This window comes from Mesoplodon densirostris, chromosome 3 (genome assembly GCF_025265405.1).
Source record: "Mesoplodon densirostris isolate mMesDen1 chromosome 3, mMesDen1 primary haplotype, whole genome shotgun sequence".
Taxonomy (NCBI): domain Eukaryota; kingdom Metazoa; phylum Chordata; class Mammalia; order Artiodactyla; family Ziphiidae; genus Mesoplodon; species Mesoplodon densirostris.
The window spans coordinates 68,757,102-68,779,506 of NC_082663.1; the positions used below are offsets into that span (position 1 = coordinate 68,757,102).

General features: G+C 36.5%; 1 protein-coding gene across 2 annotated transcripts in view; it reads right to left on the bottom strand.

Moving 5' to 3' along the window:
- EDIL3 (EGF like repeats and discoidin domains 3) overlaps window positions 1-22,405 on the bottom strand; it is a 443,986-nt gene that overhangs the window by 155,099 nt on the left and 266,482 nt on the right. For both annotated transcript variants that reach the window (XM_060093127.1, XM_060093128.1), the window contains one exon: window positions 4,457-4,638. In XM_060093127.1, the coding sequence (XP_059949110.1) occupies window positions 4,457-4,638 (182 nt within the window). The remainder of the gene's footprint in view (window positions 1-4,456; window positions 4,639-22,405) is intronic.

Here is a 22,405-nt window from a genome sequence, read left to right on the forward strand (position 1 = left end):
TTTAAAAACGGTTTTTGTGTTTCAAGGAGCTCCAGGTGCCTATAAGTACCAAAAAAGTCTTCAAACATATTATATATAGGCTTTTGAAATGAAATACATGATTACTCTATTTTCTGCAGCATTTTAAATACCTAGTTCACAAAGTTTAAAAAATCCCACCACATATGGAATTTATATTCCAGAAATGTGAACTTGTAACATAACTTGTGCTCACATAAGTCTCTTTTGGGCCCATGTATCTACACTAACTATTATTTTGTTTAAAATGCAAAAGTCAGATGGTCTTGCTTTTGGGTATTTAAACTTTTCTAACAAAGAAGAATCTAATAGCCATTTAAGAACACTAACTGTTGAAAATACTTAAAGACTTTATGACTAATGAATAATGACTACTTAGGAATTGCTGCTAAAGGGGGGACGCACTTCTGACTAGGATATACAACATGCTTCTGCCTCCCTCTAGTTTACAGACTTTTTGCGGGTCACATAATTCCTACTATTCTTCCTCATTTTTCTTCACTGTCGTTTCCTCTCCTTCCACCCATGCAGTTATCACTACTTGCAGTTCCAACAACAAAGTGCTCAGATCATCAAGCAAAAGTGTTTTTTGCATTTTATTTATTTATTTTTAATGTATCTCAAGCATTACAAAACCAGGCTTTATGAGCTGATGAGCCCTGTTTTTACAGGGCAGTCTGAGGATGACCTGCAATAAATAGGTCTGTGGGACAATCCAGAAGTTTTTATTTTTATCCAGTGACCTATGTGATTCCTAGGCACATTAAAGTTTGAGAAATAACTAACCCCCCTCACCGCCCACTAAACTCTGTGGGATATAGAAAAGGAACATATTAAGTTCATATTCACATTTTCTAAAAGGGTAATGAATTATTTAAAATAGAAAGATCTAGATCTATTTTTCTGTGATAAAATACTAGCACTGAAACAACTACTGGTAAATTAACTTTCAAAGGAAGATTATGGCTTTGCCTTAATATACCCATCAAATAGATCAGCATATAATAATATATCTATGTAATATATAGTGTAATAGGAATTTCTCTCCTTTCATATTCTATAAATATGCCAAGATAGTTTTTAGTTTAACAAAAGCTCTATTAAAAATAGACTGTTTGGATATAATAAAATATTATGGTTCAAATAGAATGGTTAGCAGATGATGTAAGACCAGGCTACACATGTTATACTATTATGTTTACTTACTTTTCTATATTCTAGATTGAAAGCATTGTGAAGGCAAACACTATCTTTTTTCTAGTGCCCAGTAGAGAACAGACCACAGGGTAGACACTCATTTAGTAAATGTTTGTTGAATCGATGAATAAATAAATGCCTGGAAATCCAATGTATATGCATCCCAGAAAGAACATATACAAATAAAATCACCTTGGAAATTAAAAAAAAAAACCAAACAAACAATAAATGAAAACTACTTGTAGCTATAAAAAAAAGAAGAGAAAAATAACAGGAATAGAAAATATTTATCTTTTAAAATAAATAATAAATAATCATCCTGGCTTATCTGATTCAGTGAGCCTTCCCAGAAGGTTTAGATAAGCTTTTAATTTTTATATATTACAAGGCATATTTCCATAATTGTGCAAAGTTGTTATTTCTGACATATCAGTCAAAAGGGAAATTGATATTCCAGGGTACTAATGACCCAGTTAGTGTTGAAGGTTATTAATTACTTGGAAAAAAATCTGGGTGAGGAAATAAAGGTCAGAAAAACTTGAAAAAAAAAATAGGAAAAAAAAACTCCCTTTTTGTTTAACTGAATTTACTGTACTAACCCCTTAAATTCAGAACTAATTATGAATATTGTGGTACTATCCATAATTGCATGCTGAGTGTGTAAATTTAAAAATGGCCATTTCAATTTTCATTTCATCAAGACAAGGAAGAAAATGAAATTGAATACTAATTAGGGCATGTGTCTCATACACCTGAAAGATTAGGGGAATACTGTGCTCATTATAAGTGAGTTTAAGTAAAGTACTCAAATGTTTCATTTGAAGGACTGAATATAAATAAAAGAATTAAATGATAAGGGAAATTACTAATGCTCAAACAAAGAATATTTGGTACATAATTAGACTTCCCAGAGCCTCCTAGATACGGTTTTCCTTTAAGAAAGGGATACATGTTTTCTTTTTAGAAAAATAACTTAGAAAATAAGATGTTATTAGAGAATATAATAACATAATACTCTGAACACAATCACGAAGTACGTATTGAATAACAATGGTGAGTTTTCAGTTTTCCTCTCATCATATGCAAGATTTCCTCATCTAATATAAACCCTTTTATTTTACTTTTACTTGTTTTTCTCTAAGAGTTCATTATCATCTTCACACCAAAAGAAAAATAACAATAACCACAGTAATAATACTTAAAGACTGCCCTTAAAAGAAGTATTTAATTATTCTACTTAGGTTGATAAAGTTATATTTAATCTAAGTTCCTCTAAGAGTCTACCCCTGTCCTGTTTCACTGAGGTTATTTCTACCTATAATCACTGGGATAAATAACTTAAAATTCATTCACACTCTGAAAGACTTCTGCATAGTGTTAAGTAGGCAATAAACTGTGACAAAATAAATGAAAAATCAGGATATAAAACAATCATAAGGTGTTTCTCAGAGAAAAAAACTGCCAAAGTGTGTCATTTATGGTTTATTGAAATAGGAAATCACTGACGCTCACAAACAATTTGTCAAATAGAAACGCTGATGCAAACTTGTGACATCATCTCTCAATTGCTCTACAATTTCTGCTATGAATCATAATTTCTAAAGTTTTATCATGACCTCAATCCTATAAATACATTTCATAAGGTCAACTTAAAGAATGGTCTCTGGAATGATTTTTAGCAAATAGAATACAAGCATTTTTTGTCGTTTTGTGTTTATTTAAAACTTAACTGGAACTTCATTAGTCTATGATCAAAACTGTACAAAGGTGCCATTTCCACTCTCTGGAATTTTCTTTGTGCATGTGGCTGTAGATTAGAAAAATCATGTGCAACTTAAGAAGGAATTTCTGCAAATGCATGCAAATTAAATTCATAAAACAAAACAAGAATATCAGGCAACCACATGGAGCCATATAGATAAAAGAAATGTATATAGGATATGTAAAAATTCATAAGAAATCTGAGCAAAGATATATCTGAAGGAGCTTTTGGCCCTGTTTTGAAAGTACTACAGAAATCATACTACTTGGCCGTAAATCAATTTCCCTTTCTATTAACTGCCTATAAAGCAGTCTCTATCTTCTGCTATAACATCACATCATGGATTCCTATCTTAAACATTACCTCGGACTCAAACTATGTAGTCAACAGATAAAACAGATCAGCTACCTAAACAAATCAAAATTCTCTAATAACTCCCTATTCCAATGGAATAAAGCCAAAACCTTTTGGTATTCTTAAACCCTATGGCGTGCTGAACTCGCACACTAAATCTGAACGCATTCCTCTAGCAACCTAAACACAAGTCATGATTTTCTACATGGCGTTGCCCAGATTCTCACCTAGCATCCTGGATCATGCTGTTCCTTCGATATCTGGTCTCTACTGAAAGCCATATTCCAAGGCCTATCTTAAAAGCTATCTTCCAGTGAGGCTTTCTCCTGATAATTAATTACTTCCTCCTCTGACCCCAGTGTATACTGGATTTTCCCTCTCTTCAGCACACATCAATGACTTATTAGATGTTGTTAACATGCTCCCCACCAACAGAGGTATAATCTTTCACAGAAATCATGGTTTGATTACCTTTTCTGTCTCCAAATAGGTAGTTTCCTGTCTCACTTCAGCTAAGGGCTCAAAAAGTATTTAAGTAGATAAAATATAAGAGGCAGGCATTAGTACCCTCCATCACATCTTTGGGAAATCACTTAGTCTCTTGGTATGGCATTGTTTTCTCATGTTTTTTAAAAAATAGCTGACTGATGCTAATAAATAATAGAGTATGAATTGAAACACACTCAGCTAGTGAAAGAGGGTGCTAAGACATTTGAGGTATTATCATAATCCATTGCATATTCTGTATTTGCACATATGGAACTACTTAAGACAGAGAAGGAAAAGACACAATTTTTATACTCTTGAAGTATCAAAAGTTGCTACTAAATGTTAACACAGTACTAAGGAACACATGGCGTATGTAAAAACCTCCCTCTTTGATATGTACCTTAAGATTGTGATATAACCCAAGAATTTAAACATTTTTAACCCCCTTAACACACTTTCCAATGGAATGTGCATGTTTCCCACAGTTTCAGAGTTTACAGTCCATTTGGACTCTAGCTAAATCATCCTTTCCTCTGTGACCATGAAGAAAAGTCACACTTTGGACCCTCACTATCTTCTTTGTGAAATGACTCTGGTCATTCCCTGCGAGTAACCTTGTTCCATCCCATCTGTTACCTGAATCCATGGCCATCTGTCATTTTCTGCAGCTGTCCAGGCATTTATAATCCCCTTCTTATTAAGACGTGCATAGTAGGGATACCATTTCTGGAGTCCAAAAAGAGCTCGGTGGGTAGATGAAGCCGTGATTTGCTGATTTGAAATGATTCCACCTTCAATTCCCAATGGGCCCGAGCATTCTGGGAACAAATGAGGAAAAAAAAATTGAATGTATTAGAAATAATCCATATCAAAATATGGCTGTTAGATTTGATGGGAGATATTTTTAAAGCGATTTCAACGTGGACCATCATGCCATTCAAGCCCCTCGGAATTGACAGATTTGTTACTGATCACTACATGAAGGAAATAATTCTTGCTCTCATGCCACTCTCTTCTTCCTTTGCTTTGAATGTGGCACCTGAACAGACATGTCCCTTCTGCACTGCGATTCTGCGTTATGTACTGTTATCCTTTGCTGATCACATTAAGAAAAGTGTAATGTCCTTAAAAGGTCTCTCTCATATTTTATATTCCCATTAGCATGCCCCACAAATCATAATTCCTCAATAAATATCTGTTGATCCATTATTTCTTGACTAGCCTACGTCTGAGGTTTGTATCAAAATCATTTTCATACTGACTTAGCATTTCTCACTTCTATAAATTTTTTAAGTTAAATTTTTATAACCACTGTCAGTCATGTTTCCACAAAAAGGGCAATGTGTAAATCTGTCAACATTTAAAATTATTATAATAATAACTTGTGATATGTTATAAGTAACAGGAAATATGTAGACAAATTATTTTTATAGAGTAAGCAGGTAAGCACTCAGACATTATATAGAGCAGTATAAATACCACTCAGTAAATCAAGATATTAAAATATTTATATTTTGAAATCCACAACTCTACCAATTGGGATTCTACACAGACATTTTAGCTTTTTTCTTTTATTGTTCTTTAAATTTGCAACTTGGAAATTCAAGATAAATTTCCTAATAAAAATTTTAAATACTAAGATTAAAGCATAATATACTCAAATAATATGCTCTCGGATACCAAATGTGTTTAGATTTTAAGATTAGAAATGAAGATAAATCAATCTAAAAATTATATATGTACCATATATCATATAAATTCGAATTTCTTAATTATTTCCTAAAATTTCACCAGAAAGTACATTTATTGTGAATTCAGTTTTGAAAATTCAGAAAAAATAATATGATATAATGAAAAGTAATACTTAGTTTTCTTAATTTCATTAACATTTCATATACTACATTCAACTTACTGCAAAATTAGATTTGTAAAATAAATATGATAATTCTATTATAAAATACACTATAATAACATACTAGAATTCCTGAAAATATGAAAGAAGCATACTGCTGTTATTAAATGTTAGTGTATATAAGTCAACTTGATCAGTGATTGCTACCAAGCATATTTTAGATTTTAATTACTATTGAAGTCTAATGATTGTCAGTAATTAAATGTTTACACTCAGATTGAGATTGCAAATATGAAAGGAAGAACTTTACCATTGGACTATAATATTTTAAAAAGTTACTAAGATGTTTCTCACTGGTAACCATTTTTTTCACTAGGTGTAAACATGTTTCTTTTTTCTATTCCAAGCTCAGATAATAAGTAGTTCTAAGCACATTACTTACTAACATTTCCCCAATGAATTTAGAACCTTTAACACTTTTTATAAAAACAAAAATGTGTGGATAAGTAATCATCTTAATCAGTTGTTATTAGTAAAGATGACATTAATATAGCAAAAATTGCATCTCTGTGATTGACAGTTGACAAATCATTCACTTGATAAGTTAAATTTAGGTAGTAAGATCTTTTCTAAAGAATTGTATCTAGAACTCTTTAGCACTTTATAAAGGTGCACTATATCACTTTGAAGTCATTAAATTAAGAAGCCATTTGTTTTTAGAATAGCAGTATTAGAAGCCACCAATAATAAACTGATTTTCACATTCCTAAAAAATTAATGTTGAAAACTCAAATGTTGAGTCTTTGGCCTCTTGCTTTGCTTTGCATTTCAAACTTCAAGATCTTTACAGATTTCATAAAAGCACTAAGAAACTTTCATGATGCTCTTTGATTTTAAGCAACTGCAGGAGCCTGGCTTTTTGAGAATATTGCCATTAAAAAGAGTCTCAAGGATGCCTGTCCTTGATTTGTACAATGTTTGGATGGAAAAATGCAGCAGGCAGGGAGGCCATTTATTGTAGGCCAGTCAGTGGCATGGCAGAGTTAGAGAGCCAGCTTTGATTAATTAAACTGCTTAGCCTTAGAAAGAACTGTGTACCATTTAGTTGCTTACTTCTAAAAACCTTCTGCTGAATTGGATACCTTCACCAAATTTGTAACCATTTTAAACAAAATTAGACCTCAAACTACACTATTCAGTATGTCTACTTTGTCAGCACTTTTAACCTACCAACCTCCCCTTATTAGCTACTATATCAACAAACACAATGGCTGTGAACAGTTGCATTATCATATAGGCCAAACACCAATGAGCAATTTAAAAAATATATTTTCAATTTTTTACTCCGCCATAAGGCTCCCAATCTTTGTCATGCCCTCAACAGTCATTCATTCAAATAAAATATAATTTTAAAAAATTTGACATGTTATACTTATATAGGGCTTCACAGCTTACAAAATATTTTCACATGAGCTATCTCATTGTTGTGATGTCAAACTGATGAATATTTCTTTTCTCAGTCCTCAATTCCACAATTTTTAAAAAAATAAAGTTTTGTAACATTCACTTACATACTATACTTTACCTTGCTGATCACTAAAGCCCAGCAGAGGGAACATGACTCTGGGGGGTTCTTGACCAAAGCATGAGTCTGTGAGGTATCAGCTTAATTCCTTAAAAATTGAGTGGTCCTCAATTTTTCTCATTTTAAAAATTGTGGTTATGGTGACCCCTAATTCACCAGCTGTGAGGTAAGGAAAGGTAAACAGTGCTTTGCCTTTGTGACTATAAATTGTGAATAATGAGCTTGGTTCTACAAGTCCACTTGCATTTCTCTCTTTAGAGATGAGGTGATCCTGGCCTTTTAGCTCCTGTGGAGAAGGCACCAGATCTTACACTGCTGCATGCTTAGATGCTCACAGTGGCTTGGCTTGTACACAAGAAGAGCTCAATAAATAAGTGCTGAATATTGGTATTGGGTTGGGTTTTTTTTTTTCCCTAAACAGCAAACTAATAAGCAAATCCAACTCTTACATTTTATTTCACACTGGAAAGTTATCACAACACTAGCTTTTCTTCACTCATCATTTGGACCACAGTCAAATTGATGTCATCATAATAAAAGGTTCAAAATCTAATTTCCTTTTGCCTGTGCCATCCACTTCCCCAATGTCCTATTAAATGCAACAATTAAAAACTAATGAAGGAGTTGCAATTCAGAATGCAAATGATTATACACCTAAGATTAAGTGACCTTAAGCAGCAAACAATAAGATGCTTAAAAGAAAGATAATATGGAGATATACACTGCTATCGCTATCCATAAGTGAGGGAAGGATATGAAATAATACTTGAAAAACAATATTAGATGAGCATTCTGAAGTTTGAAAAATGAATCCACATATGTTTCCTCACATAATCAAAATAATATTTCAAGGAAAAAAGATTATCACACCTATTTCATAAATGAGGAAACCTTTGAGGAGAGAAGTTAAACTCATAAAAGATGAGTCTAGAATTTAAGCCAAATGCTCTGTGCACAAATAGAAAATAATGTCAGTTGATAGAATGAAGAGTTCAGTAATTCTTTAAAAGTTGATTCTGAATTTCTTTTTCTTCTGTGTTTTTATATGGGGATGTGTGTATAAACATACTAGGATAGAAGATAGGAAAATTAACATGAAGGAAACGTGTAGAATATTACTAGTGGTACTTAGGATATGACAGAGCTTTCACAAATTGGGATACCTTAAAATAGTAGACAACAGTCTGTGGCAGTGAGTCACAGAAGTAAATATTGAGGTATTATGGTGGCCTGTGTCCCTTTACAGGTGTTAAAAAATTGACCTACTACCATTATTGGCCTATATACTGCTTATCTAATATGGATAGGTTTATTCAGTCTTGACTAATTTATTGACCTCTTACTACATGCCCATCTATTCATCAATATATCCATCCATCCATCCATTCTCCATTCATTAAATTCAGTTTTGAAAAATGCATATTAATTAAAGGCCTACTATATACCAAGCACTTTTCCAGGCAGTGGAGATACAGGGATGAACAAGGCAGAAAAAGTCTCAGCTCTCAGAGTTCATATTCTAGTGGAGAGACAAACTATACACAAACATTTAAATAAACCATGAAGTGATAAGTGAAAGAAAAAAAAAAGGGTGAACCAGGTGGGAGTATGAGATGATCAGAGATGGCCTTTCTGAGAGGTGACATAAATCTGATCTCTGAGTGAGAAACAGAAGTCAGCTACTGAACTAGATTTACTGCACTGGTTTTCTGAAGGAAACATTTTAATATAATAAAGTAGAGGCTGTGATTTTGGATGTATAGGATTCCCTGGGAGAATGGGAGAGGGAATTATAAGCCAGTTTGGGCTTCAGGGAAAGACTTCCTTGAATAGAGTAGGGATTAACATAGTGAAGAAGAAAGGGAGGGCAGACAGAGAGATAGGAAACAGCCTGGTATGATTAGGGACGTAGAGGCAGATCAGTATTACTAGACCAAGATGGGCTGGTCAGAGGATAGTCAACGATGGGATGAAGAAGCAGAGATAGCCTAGATTATTTTGCTGAGAAAAAATTGATTCTATTAGTGATGGGGAGCTTTTGAAGGATTCTAACTATGGTGATATTGTCACTTAATATAAATGACTTAAGAGGGGACAAAACTATGGCCAAATAGCAAGCTACTACCATGGTCCATGTGAAAAATGATGCAGGTCTGAAAGAGAAATGGAAAAGAAGAAGAGTTCAAAGCATACTTAGAAGTTAAAATTGAGCAGAGCTAGTATGAATTAGATGTAGAATGGAAGAGAGAAATGGAGTATCTTCCAGGGTGACAGATAGTAAATAGCAGATAGCAACTCCCAGTTAAGGGATTGGCCATGTCTCACAAATAACACCTTTGAATCTAATTCCTTCCTTAAAATTTTCTCAAAAATTATTCTCGCTGGTGGATTGCATTTGAGGGGACCTGTTTTAGTCTCACCTGCTATTACCATGCAGAACCCTATGGGCTACCTTCACATCAACCAGGTTGCAGGGACAGGATTGAAAATTGAAAACTTGCCTCTAAGCTGAGGCCACATCCAGAACTTCCTTGCCCCATGGCTCATCCATGTGTGTACATCTGCTGTCCCACAAAATGGGGAGCCCCTTTGTAGACAGGGATTATATCCCACATAGTATCCAGCAGCAAGCCTCATTCTTAGCAGACAATTAATCTTCAAATAAATATAAAAGGTAAATAAACAGTAAAAATTACAGCTAACATTGTAACATTTTATTTGTGTAATTTATTTTAAAATTAAAAAATTTATTTCACTTAGTCTCTCAAGAGTACACAGATTCTGAAGCCTTTAGACATTGTTTACATGCTGAGTAAAGAGGGAACGCATTTCTTCCAGAAGAAAAAAAAAATGGACTGGCAGTCAAATGGGTTACTTCTCTTTCAACTAGTTGCCACAAAGCAACCAGGTATTTCTGAAATTGTCCACCGTCACCCTTAGAGTGGGACCAGTGGCAATTTGATCACTGTCAAATATGGCAGTAGGACATGGTGGTCTACATTTCCTGACCATAAGAGCTGTGTTTATGTATCTTTGGTATTGTGCTTGCTTTTGCCAGATTCAACAATAACCCTAAATTAATGAGTCCAACCAACAACGATTACCAAAGGCTTTTAGGTGTCATTTACATAATCAGTTAAATAACTGCTTTGCCTGAATTGTCTGAGTGGCCTGGAAATGCCTCTGACCTGAGGCTCTGCTGTTCAGATGAACTGAGCAAGTGAGTGATGTCACCTGGAAGGCTGAGCAAGAGCAACTGGGCCAGCTGGGGCCAAGCCTCACATGCTGTCCCCAGAGCGACTTCTCTGCCTTTGCCAAGTTCACACGCAAATAAAATAGCTTCAAAGTGAAGTTCTTCTCACTCTGCAAATTCATTTTCTGGAGCGTGGCAAAGAATGGCGTCTGCATTTTATTGATCTTTCAGCTGACAAGGAAGCAGTGCCTCAAGATGTCTCACATCTTGTTCCTGAGTGTGCTGATTAAGCCTTTCAAAGAAGGGAGACGCTTGGCTGAATCTGTAACAGGAATGTACTGCTTTCATTCGCTCTATCTCAGTATCCAGACATCTTCAGAATGAAAGGATTTCAAATTAAAGCCATGTAAGAAACAAATCTTTAAACATCTCCAGTCTTCTCTTTCTCTGGGCATCTCATCTTACAGGAGTGTGAGACCTCTGCTGTGCTTAGCATAGCACGATAATTGTGCTGAACACGAGCACTGGCGAAGGAATTACTGATGACCTCCAATACTGCAGAAGCGAATGCTGATTCAAGCAGAAACTTCCCTCTGTGCCACTTGGACCATGGCCTTTCTTTTATTCCTAGTGTTTGTTCTACTTTAGAGTTGTCTTGATACTAGGTTCTAAATTGGTGAGGGAGAGATCAAGGCCACCATTCCTCACACTGCAGCTCAGAGGTTAACAGGAGCCCTGAAGATTTTTTGCTTTTGAGTCTTGTCACTTAAGCTCCCCCCCGCCCCACCACACACACACACACACAATTGCTGATTTCTCTCAGGCTATCATTTTGCTGGTGTTGTGGAATGGTGTCAGAGGAAAGAGGACAAGGGATAGAATGACGACAGGAAGCCTAGGAAAGGATGACTGGGCTTCCCTGGTGGCGCAGTGGTTGAGAATCTGCCTGCCAATGCAGGGGATACGGGTTCGAGCCCTGGTCTGGGAAGATCCCACATGCCGCGGAGCAACTCAGCCCGTGAGCCACAACTACTGAGCCTGCGCGTCTGGAGCCTGTGCTCTGCAACAAGAGAGGCCGCGAGAGTGAGAGGCCCGCGCACCACGATGAAGAGTGGCCCCCACTCGCCGCAACTAGAGAAAGCCCTCGCGCAGAAACGAAGACCCAACACAGCCTAAATAAATAAATAAATTTATGAAAGAAAAAAAAAAAAAGAAAGGCTGATCTCAGGAATAGGGTTTGGATGCACTGGTTTGGTGGTAGAAGACCAGGGAGGTGGGAGGGAGCTCCCTGCACATGGTGTGAGAATGTGAAAGTGGACACGCACAGCACAGCCTTCCTTTCACTCACAAACCCCTGAAGAGCACCCCGGGGGTCAGCCAGCCACTCCCCATTGCACTGGAAGTGATCACCTTAAAAGGACTTAGAGTGAAAATCCCATTTGGTGATGTTTGTTTCTCTCCACACTTAGAGAATGCTGCTTTGTGTCAAGACATAGATTTCACATATGGCCACAGTAACATTGCTTAGGGAAACCAGTAGCTGAAAAATCATCAAAATGTTTTCCAAAAATTAGTTAAGCGTACTTGGAATTCACATAAAATGAATGGGTAACTTGGAGAAAACTCTATTTCTTTGCATCAGATGGGCTGCTTACCCTTGATAAATGCTAATTTTCTTCACAATCTTGAAGATTGATTCTGTGATACGTGGCCACTAAAGAATTTTCCCCATTCTATTAAGAACTGTATTATTTTCAATATTGAGAAGCTCAGAGGTGCCCGAGATAAATGATGAGGAACAACTATTTGTGCATATTTTTTCTCTTAGATAATAAACTTCTTAAAGGTAGAAACCAAGCCTTTTGCATTAGTTATGTTTCCAAAGCACTTAGCACAGTGCCTTACAATTGGCAGTTCTCAATATTGTGGGTTAATATAAATTAAAACAAATCATTGTTGTTTTGGAATTACTTCTCTTCCTTTCTTGAAACTGAATTAATCTTCTGAATGTAGATATTATCACTCTAAGGATTCAACATACTGGGTGGGTGTTAAAATCAGAAATTCTTTCTTGGTATGCTGGAACACTTGAAATATATAAGAAGTAGCTCTTGGAGGTAGAGGAAGTATCTGGAATGAAAACCAGCCTTCATAAAGTTACAAATTCAATTCTCAGCCATCTAGCTATTTTCCTGTAAAATGTGGTTATGCTTTTCTTCACACTGTATTATCTCAAGTCAATTATGATATACTATCAGTTTAAATTGTTTTAAATTCCAGAAAAAATTAAACTCATGAATAAGCTAAATTTGAACAGGAAACTGTCCATTAATATTTCCCCAATCTAATTTTTGAGCACATTGATGCAGAATGATAGTGTTACTTAAATAGCAGGGCCAATGGACTCTAGTATTCAAAGGCCAAAATTTGTATTGAGATAATTCACAAAGGTCAATCAAATCTAATATTATCATCCTGTCACAGCTAACAGCATTGCCATAAGACTATCAAAGAGCACATTTTAGTTTGTTTAAGATATATTCTTTCAAAAGAGAAAAGCATACGGGCTTTTCAAGCACTGAATGTACTTTTGCAGCCAGGCAAGATTTCAGTAACTTGTACTCAGGCTTCCACTTACACTACACAATTCATCTTCTACCAACTATGAAGATAACAACATGGTTTGATGAACCATTTGTCTGTAGAGTCAAAAGCCTGCAATTCAAAAACCTGAAGATGTATACCTATTCTTGCCTTCTGACAAAACATACATCTGCACAGGAAAGAGCTAAAAAGGGGTATAATGCCGAGGTAAATGCTAAAGGTGGGATGCAGTTGTTCCAAGAAACATGAGTTGAATAACCATGTAAATATCCAAACACTGCTATGCAGAAGACACTTTTCCACACTTATAAGTTATTTACATCTTTTAAGTGTCTTTGGTAAATGCATATAAGGATAAGTACCGCAAGGTGTTACCTCTGATGTTTTATTATAGCAATATGATTGGCATGTCAAACAGACTTTTATTTGAGAGATAAATCACTGTCCCATATCCAGTTATCAGCTATCTGGTCATTTTTTTTCCTGTACAATGCAGCTTTGCTTTTCTTCACGCTGGATATTATCTCAGGTCAAGTATGAAGTCTCAGTGTTCCAGAGGTCAAAAGCAACTAAGCAAGAAGAGGATAAACAGGAAGCCATTGCAGATGGCAGGTACAGCATAATGAGCCCTCTGTAATGCTAGCATAATTTGGAAAGTTGGTGGAACAAAGGATGGAGGGCAAAATGGAGCCTGGAAGTACACAGTAGATGATCTGATTATTTGAATTCTAGAGATGTCTACATGTACATTCACTGCTAAAAACATAAAGAAGCATTTGTCATAGAGAAAATAAGTACACAATAATCATAGAATCAGAGAACTGTTAGTGTTGGAAAAGGGAACTAAAAGTTCTCGCAAGTAATTTTTTTAAGTCTGCTCTCAATGTCACAACCTCAGCTCCATTATTTTTCCTCCTTCCAAACTAAATAAAAAAGTAAATCATTTGTCAGCATTTCTAGTAGAGAACTGAGACAGAAGATGAATTCTTGATGATAATGCATTTACTAATGGAACAATCCTAGAGAAGAAAGTATCACAAATGCTTTGCATATAGTATTTGCAATGATTTTGGTAGTTCTGAAAGGGAAAACCCAATGTAGAATTTTAAACAAAACAAATGTAAAGCTACAAAAACAAAGGATGCTTTATGAATTTTATAGAAAGAGCATTCTAGGAGAATTTAATAGAGTAACAATTTTATTACAAATCTGTAGAAGCTAGGCCAGCTTTTCATACATTAACTCTTATCTGAGATTCATATGAGATCTATTTTATAATGTAATGAATATAGGTCAGCCTATTAAAATAAGAAATTTAACTTTTGTTTCTTTTCAAAGTAATTTTATATAATAATGGTAGACCCTGATATTTTGTTATGCTCAGGTTAAATGTTCATTTTTGTTGGACAATATTTGTAGAGAAAACAACTAAAGTGTGTATCAGAGCTACCTAATAATGCACACATATATTTCAGAGAAGTAAGGTATTAAAAACCTTAAATCTGGATTTAAATCTTCAACTGCTGAAAAAATGATAGAATATTAGCTATGTTCAACAAAATATTCATAATGAGATACATTGCTACTTTCTGGTATGTTCAAACAGAATATATTATTATTATGTAGTCTGACCTAATGATTAAATAAATAGGTATGCTTCCTACAAACTTATGTTAAGAATAGATGACAAGGAGGGCCCTTCAAGATGGTGGAGGAGTAAGAAGTGGAGATCACCTTCTTCCCCACAAATACAACAAAAATATATCTTCATGTAGAACAACTCCTGCAGAACACCAACTAAATGCTTGCAGAAGACCTCAGACTTCCCAAAAGGCAACAAACTCCCCACGTAGCTGGGTAGGGCAAAAGAAAAAAAGAAAAACAAAGACAAAAGAATAGGGATGGGACCTGCACCTCTGGGAGGGAACGGTGAAGGAGGAAAAGTTTCCACACACTAGGAAGCCCCTTCACTGGGGGGGGGATGGGGGATGGGTGGTGGTGGTGGGGAAGCTTCAGAGCCATGGAGGAGAGCACAGCAATAGGAATGCAGAGGGCAAAGTGGAGAGATTCCTACACAGAGGATCGGTACCAACCAGCACTCACCAGCCTGAAAAGCTTGTCTGCAGGCTGGGAGATGAGGCTCAGGCTTCAGAGGTCAGATACCAGGGAGAGGACTGGGGTTGGCTGCATGAACACAGCCTGAAGGGGGCTAGTGTGCCAGAGATAGCCAGGAGGGAGTCTGGGGAAAAGTATGGAACTGCCTAAGAGGCAAGAGACCATTGTTTTGGGGTACACGAGGAGAGAAGATGCAGAGCACCGCCTAAACAAGCTCCAGAGATGGGTGCAAGTCACAACTATCAGTGCGGGCACCAGAGACGGGCATGAGATGCTAAGGCTGCTGCTGCCACCACCAAGAAGCCTGTGTGCAGGCACAGGTCACTATCCACACCTCCCCTCCCAGGAGCCTGTGCAGTCCGCCACTGCCAGGGTCCCATGATCCAGGGACAACTTCCCCAGGAGAACACACAGTGCCCAGGCTGTTGCAACACCATGCTGGCCTCTGTCGCTGCAGTCTCGCCCGGCATTCTGTACTCCACCCTCTCCCTGGCCTGAGTGAGCCAGAGCCCCCTAATCACCTGCTACTTGAACCCTGTCCTGTCTGAGCGAAGAAGAGATGCCCTCAGGTGACCTACATGCAGAGGTGGGGCCAAATCCGAAGCTGAACCCCAGGAACTGTGCGAACAAAGAAGAGAAAGGGAAATTTCTACCAGAAGCCTCAGGAGCAGCAGATTAAATCTCCACAATCAACTTGATGTACACTGTATCTGTGGCATAACTGAATAGACAATGAATCATCCCAAAATTGAGGCGGTGGACTTTGGGAGCAACTGTAGGCTTGGGGTTTGCTTTCTGAATCTAATTTGTTTCTGGTTTTATGTTTATTTTAGCTTAGTATTTAGAGATTATTATCATTGGTAGATTTGTTTATTGATTTGGTTGTTCTCTTCCTTTTTTTAATATATATATATATATATATATATATATATATATTTCCTTCTCCTTTTGTGAGTGTGTATGGGTATGCTTCTTTGTGTGATTTTGTCTGTACAGCTTTGTTTTTGTTTTTTTTTTAATTTTTTTTTATTTTACAAATTTAATCAGTTATACATATACATACGTTCCCATATCCCCTCCCTTTTGCGTCTCCCTCCCACCCTCCCTATCCCACCCCTCCAGGCGGTCACAAAGAACTGAGCTGATCTCCCTGTGCTATGCGGCTGCTTCCCACTAGCTATCTACCTTACGTTTGGTAGTGTATATATGTCCATGCCGCTCTTTCACTTTGTCACAGCTTACCGTTCCCCCTCTCGATATCCTCAAGTCCATGCTCTAGTAGGTCTGTGTCTTTATTCCTGTCTTACCCCTATGTTCTTGATGACATTTTTTTCTTAAATTCCATATATATGTGTCAGCATACAGTATTTGTCTTTCTCTTTCTGACTTACTTCACTCTGTATGACAGACTCTACGTCCATCCACCTCATTACAAATAGCTCAATTTCATTTCTTTTTATGGCTGAGTAATATTCCATTGTATATATGTGCCACATCTTCTTTATCCATTCATCCGATGATGGACACTTAGGTTGTTTCCATCTCCGGGCTATTGTAAATAGGGCTGCTATGAACATTTTGGTACATGTCTCTTTTTGAATTATGGTTTTCTCAGGGTATATGCCCAGTAGTGGGATTGCTGGGTCATATGGTAGTTCTATTTGTAGTTTTTTAAGGAACCTCCATACCGTTCTCCATAGTGGCTGTACCAATTCACATTCCCACCAGCAGTGCAAGAGGGTTCCCTTTTTTCCACACCCTCTCCAGCATTTATTGTTTCTAGATTTTTTGATGATGGCCATTCTGACTGGTGTGAGATGATATCTCATTGTAGTTTTGATTTGCATTTCTCTAATGAGTAAAGATGTTGAGCATCCTTTCATGTGTTTGTTGGCTGTCTGTATATCTTCTGTGGAGAAATGTCTATTTAGGTCTTCTGCCCATTTTTGGATTGGGTTGTTTGTTTTTTTGCTATTGAGCTGCATGAGCTGCTTATAAATTTTGGAGATTAATCCTTTGTCAGTTGCTTCATTTGCAAATATTTTCTCCCATTCTGAGGGTTGTCTTTTGGTCTTCTTTATGGTTTCCTTTGCTGTGCAAAAGCTTTGAAGTTTCATTAGGTCCCATGTGTTTATTTTTGTCTTTATTTCCATTTCTCTAGGAGGTGGGTCAAAAAGGATCTTGCTGTGATTTATGTCATAGAGTGTTCTGCCTATGTTTTCCTCTAGGAGTTTGATAGTGTCTGGCCTTACATTTAGGTCTTTAATCCATTTTGAGCTAATTTTTGTGTATGGTGTTAGGGAGTGATCTAATCTCATACTTTTACATGTCCCTGTCCAGTTTTCCCAGCACCACTTATTGAAGAGACTGTCCTTTCTCCACTGTACATTCCTGCCTCCTTTATCAAAAATAAGGTGACCATATGTCCGTGGGTTTATCTCTGGGCTTTCTATCCTGTTCCATTGATCTATCTTTCTGTTTTTGTGCCAGTACCATACTGTCTTGATTACTGTAGCTTTGTAGTATAGTCTGAAGTCAGGGAGCCTGATTCCTCCAGCTCCGTTTTTCGTTCTCAAGATTGCTTTGGCTATTCGGGGTCTTTTGTGTTTCCATACAAATTGTGAAATTTTTTCTTCTAGTTCTGTGAAAAATGCCATTGGTAGTTTGATAGGTATTGCATTGAATCTGTAGATTGCTTTGGGTAGTAGAGTCATTTTCACAATGTTGATTCTTCCAATCCAAGAACATGGTACATCTCTCCATCTATTTGTATCACCTTTAATTTCTTTCATCAGTGTCTTATAATTTTCTGCATACAGGTCTTTTGTCTCCTTAGGTAGGTTTATTCCTAGATATTTTATTCTTTTTGTTGCAATGGTAAATGGGAGTGTTTCCTTGATTTCACTTTCAGATTTTTCATCATTAGTATATAGGAATGCCAGAGATTTCTGTGCATTAATTTTGTATCCTGCAACTTTACCAAATTCATTGATTAGCTCTAGTAGTTTTCTGGTAGCATCTTTAGGATTCTCTATGTATAGTATCATGTCATCTGCAAAGAGTGACAGCTTTACTTCTTCTTTTCCCATTTGGATTCCTTTTATTTCCTTTTCTTCTCTGATTGCTGTGGCTAAAACTTCCAAAATTATGTTGAATAAGAGTGGTGAGAGTGGGCAACCTTGTCTTGTTCCTGATCTTAGTGGAAATGGTTTCAATTTTTCACCATTGAGGACGATGCTGGCTGTGGGTTTGTCATATATGGCCTTTATTACATTGAGGAAAGTTCCCTCTATGCCTACTTTCTGCAGGGTTTTTATCATAAATGGGTGTTGAATTTTGTCAAAGGCTTTCTCTGCATCTATTGAGATGATCATATGGTTTTTCTCCTTCAGCTTGTTAATATGGTGTATCACATTGATTGATTTGCGTATATTGAAGAATCCTTGCATTCCTGGAATAAACCCCACTTGATCATGGTGTATGATCCTTTTAATGTGCTGTTGGGTTCTGTTTGCTAGTATTTTGTTGAGGATTTTTGCATCTATGTTCATCAGTGATATTGGCCTGTAGTTTTCTTTCTTTGTGACATCCTTGTCTGGTTTTGGTATCAAGGTGATGGTGGCCTCGTAGAATGAGTTTGGGAGTGTTCCTCCCTCTGCTATATTTTGGAAGAGTTTGAGAAGGATAGGTGTTAGCTCTTCTCTAAATGCTTGATAGAATTCGCCTGTGAAGCCATCTGGTCCTGGGCTTTTGTTTGTTGGAAGATTTTTGATCACAGTTTCAATTTCAGTGCTTGTGATTGGTCTGTTCATATTTTCTATTTCTTCCTGATTCAGTCTTGGCAGGTTGTGCATTTCTAAGAATTTGTCCATTTCTTCCAGGTTGTCCATTTTATTGGCATAGAGTTGCTTATAGTAATCTCTCATGATCTTTTGTATTTCTGCAGTGTCAGTTGTTACTTCTCCTTTTTCATTTCTAATTCTATTGATTTGAGTCTTCTCCCTTTTTTTCTTGATGAGTCTGGCTAATGGATTATCAATTTTGTTTATCTTCTCAAAGAACCAGCTTTTAGTTTTATTGATCTTTGCTATCGTTTCCTTCATTTCTTTTTCATTTATTTCTGATCTGATTTTTATGATTTCTTTCCTTCTGCTAACTTTGGGATGTTTTTGTTCTTCTTTCTCTAATTGCTTTAGGTGCAAGGTTAGGTTGTTTATTCGAGATATTTCCTGTTTCTTAAGGTGGGATTGTATTGCCATAAACTTCCCTCTTAGAACTGCTTTTGCTGCATCCCATAGGTTTTGGGTCGTCGTGTCTCCATTGTCATTTGTTTCTAGGTATTTTTTAATTTCCTCTTTGATTTCTTCAGTGATCACTTCGTTATTAAGTAGTGTATTGTTTAGCCTCCATGTGTTTGTATGTTTTACAGCTCTTTTCCTGTAATTGACATCTAGTCTCATAGCATTGTGGTCGGAAAAGATACTTGATACAATTTCAATTTTCTTAAATTTACCACGGCTTGATTTGTGACCCAAGATATGATCTATCCTGGAGAATGTTCCATGAGCACTTGAGAAAAATGTGTATTCTGTTGTTTTTAGATGGAATGTCCTATAAATATCAATTAAGTCCATCTTGTTTAATGTATCATTTAAAGCTTGTGTTTCCTTATTCATTTTCATTTTGGATGACCTGTCCATTGGTGAAAGTGGGGTGTTAAAGTCCCCTACTATGATTGTGTTACTGTCGATTTCTCCTTTTATGGCTGTTAATATTTCCCTTATGTATTGAGGTGCTCCTATGTTTTGTTTTTTTTTTTTTTTTTTTTATAATAGGAAGATTTCTTTATAGTGCTTCTAGATTTCTTCATTTCTTTTTTTTTTTTCTTTTTTTTTTTTTTACAAATTTAATCAGTTATACATATACATATGTTCCCATATCCCCTCCCTTTTGCGTCTCCCTCCCACCCTCCCTATCCCACCCCTCCAGGCGGTCACAAAGAACCGAGCTGATCTCTCTGTGCTATGCGGCTGCTTCCCACTAGCTATCTACCTTACGTTTGGTAGTGTATATATGTCCATGCCGCTCTTTCACTTTGTCACAGCTTACCCTTCCCCCTCCCCATATCCTCAAGTCCATGCTCTAGTAGGTCTGTGTCTTTATTCCTGTCTTACCCCTATGTTCTTGATGACATTTTTTTCTTAAATTCCATATATATGTGTCAGCATACAGTATTTGTCTTTCTCTTTCTGACTTACTTCACTCTGTATGACAGACTCTACGTCCATCCACCTCATTACAAATAGCTCAATTTCATTTCTTTTTATGGCTGAGTAATATTCCATTGTATATATGTGCCACATCTTCTTTACCCATTCATCCGATGATGGACACTTAGGTTGTTTCCATCTCCGGGCTATTGTAAATAGGGCTGCTATGAACATTTTGGTACATGTCTCTTTTTGAATTATGGTTTTCTCAGGGTATATGCCCAGTAGTGGGATTGCTGGGTCATATGGTAGTTCTATTTGTAGTTTTTTAAGGAACCTCCATACCGTTCTCCATAGTGGCTGTACCAATTCACATTCCCACCAGCAGTGCAAGAGTGTTCCCTTTTTTCCACACCCTCTCCAGCATTTATTGTTTCTAGATTTTTTGATGATGGCCATTCTGACTGGTGTGAGATGATATCTCATTGTAGTTTTGATTTGCATTTCTCTAATAAGTAAAGATGTTGAGCATCCTTTCATGTGTTTGTTGGCTGTCTGTATATCTTTTGTGGAGAAATGTCTATTTAGGTCTTCTGCCCATTTTTGGATTGGGTTGTTTGTTTTTTTGCTATTGAGCTGCATGAGCTGCTTATAAATTTTGGAGATTAATCCTTTGTCAGTTGCTTCATTTGCAAATATTTTCTCCCATTCTGAGGGTTGTCTTTTGGTCTTGTTTATGGTTTCCTTTGCTGTGCAAAAGCTTTGAAGTTTCATTAGGTCCCATGTGTTTATTTTTGTCTTTATTTCCATTTCTCTAGGAGGTGGGTCAAAAAGGATCTTGCTGTGATTTATGTCATAGAGTGTTCTGCCTATGTTTTCCTCTAGGAGTTTGATAGTGTCTGGCCTTACATTTAGGTCTTTAATCCATTTTGAGCTAATTTTTGTGTATGGTGTTAGGGAGTGATCTAATCTCATACTTTTACATGTCCCTGTCCAGTTTTCCCAGCACCACTTATTGAAGAGACTGTCCTTTCTCCACTGTACATTCCTGCCTCCTTTATCAAAGATAAGGTGACCATATGTCCGTGGGTTTATCTCTGGGCTTTCTATCCTGTTCCATTGATCTATCTTTCTGTTTTTGTGCCAGTACCATACTGTCTTGATTACTGTAGCTTTGTAGTATAGTCTGAAGTCAGGGAGCCTGATTCCTCCAGCTCCGTTTTTCGTTCTCAAGATTGCTTTGGCTATTCGGGGTCTTTTGTGTTTCCATACAAATTGTGAAATTTTTTGTTCTAGTTCTGTGAAAAATGCCATTGGTAGTTTGATAGGTATTGCATTGAATCTGTAGATTGCTTTGGGTAGTAGAGTCATTTTCACAATGTTGATTCTTCCAATCCAAGAACATGGTACATCTCTCCATCTATTTGTATCATCTTTAATTTCTTTCATCAGTGTCTTATAATTTTCTGCATACAGGTCTTTTGTCTCCTTAGGTAGGTTTATTCCTAGATATTTTATTCTTTTTGTTGCAATGGTAAATGGGAGTGTTTCCTTGATTTCACTTTCAGATTTTTCATCATTAGTATATAGGAATGCCAGAGATTTCTGTGCATTAATTTTGTATCCTGCAACTTTACCAAATTCATTGATTAGCTCTAGTAGTTTTCTGGTAGCATCTTTAGGATTCTCTATGTATAGTATCATGTCATCTGCAAAGAGTGACAGCTTTACTTCTTCTTTTCCCATTTGGATTCCTTTTATTTCCTTTTCTTCTCTGATTGCTGTGGCTAAAACTTCCAAAACTATGTTGAATAAGAGTGGTGAGAGTGGGCAACCTTGTCTTGTTCCTGATCTTAGTGGAAATGGTTTCAGTTTTTCACCATTGAGGATGATGCTGGCTGTGGGTTTGTCATATATGGCCTTTATTATGTTGAGGAAAGTTCCCTCTATGCCTACTTTCTGCAGGGTTTTTATCATAAATGGGTGTTGAATTTTGTCAAAAGCTTTCTCTGCATCTATTGAGATG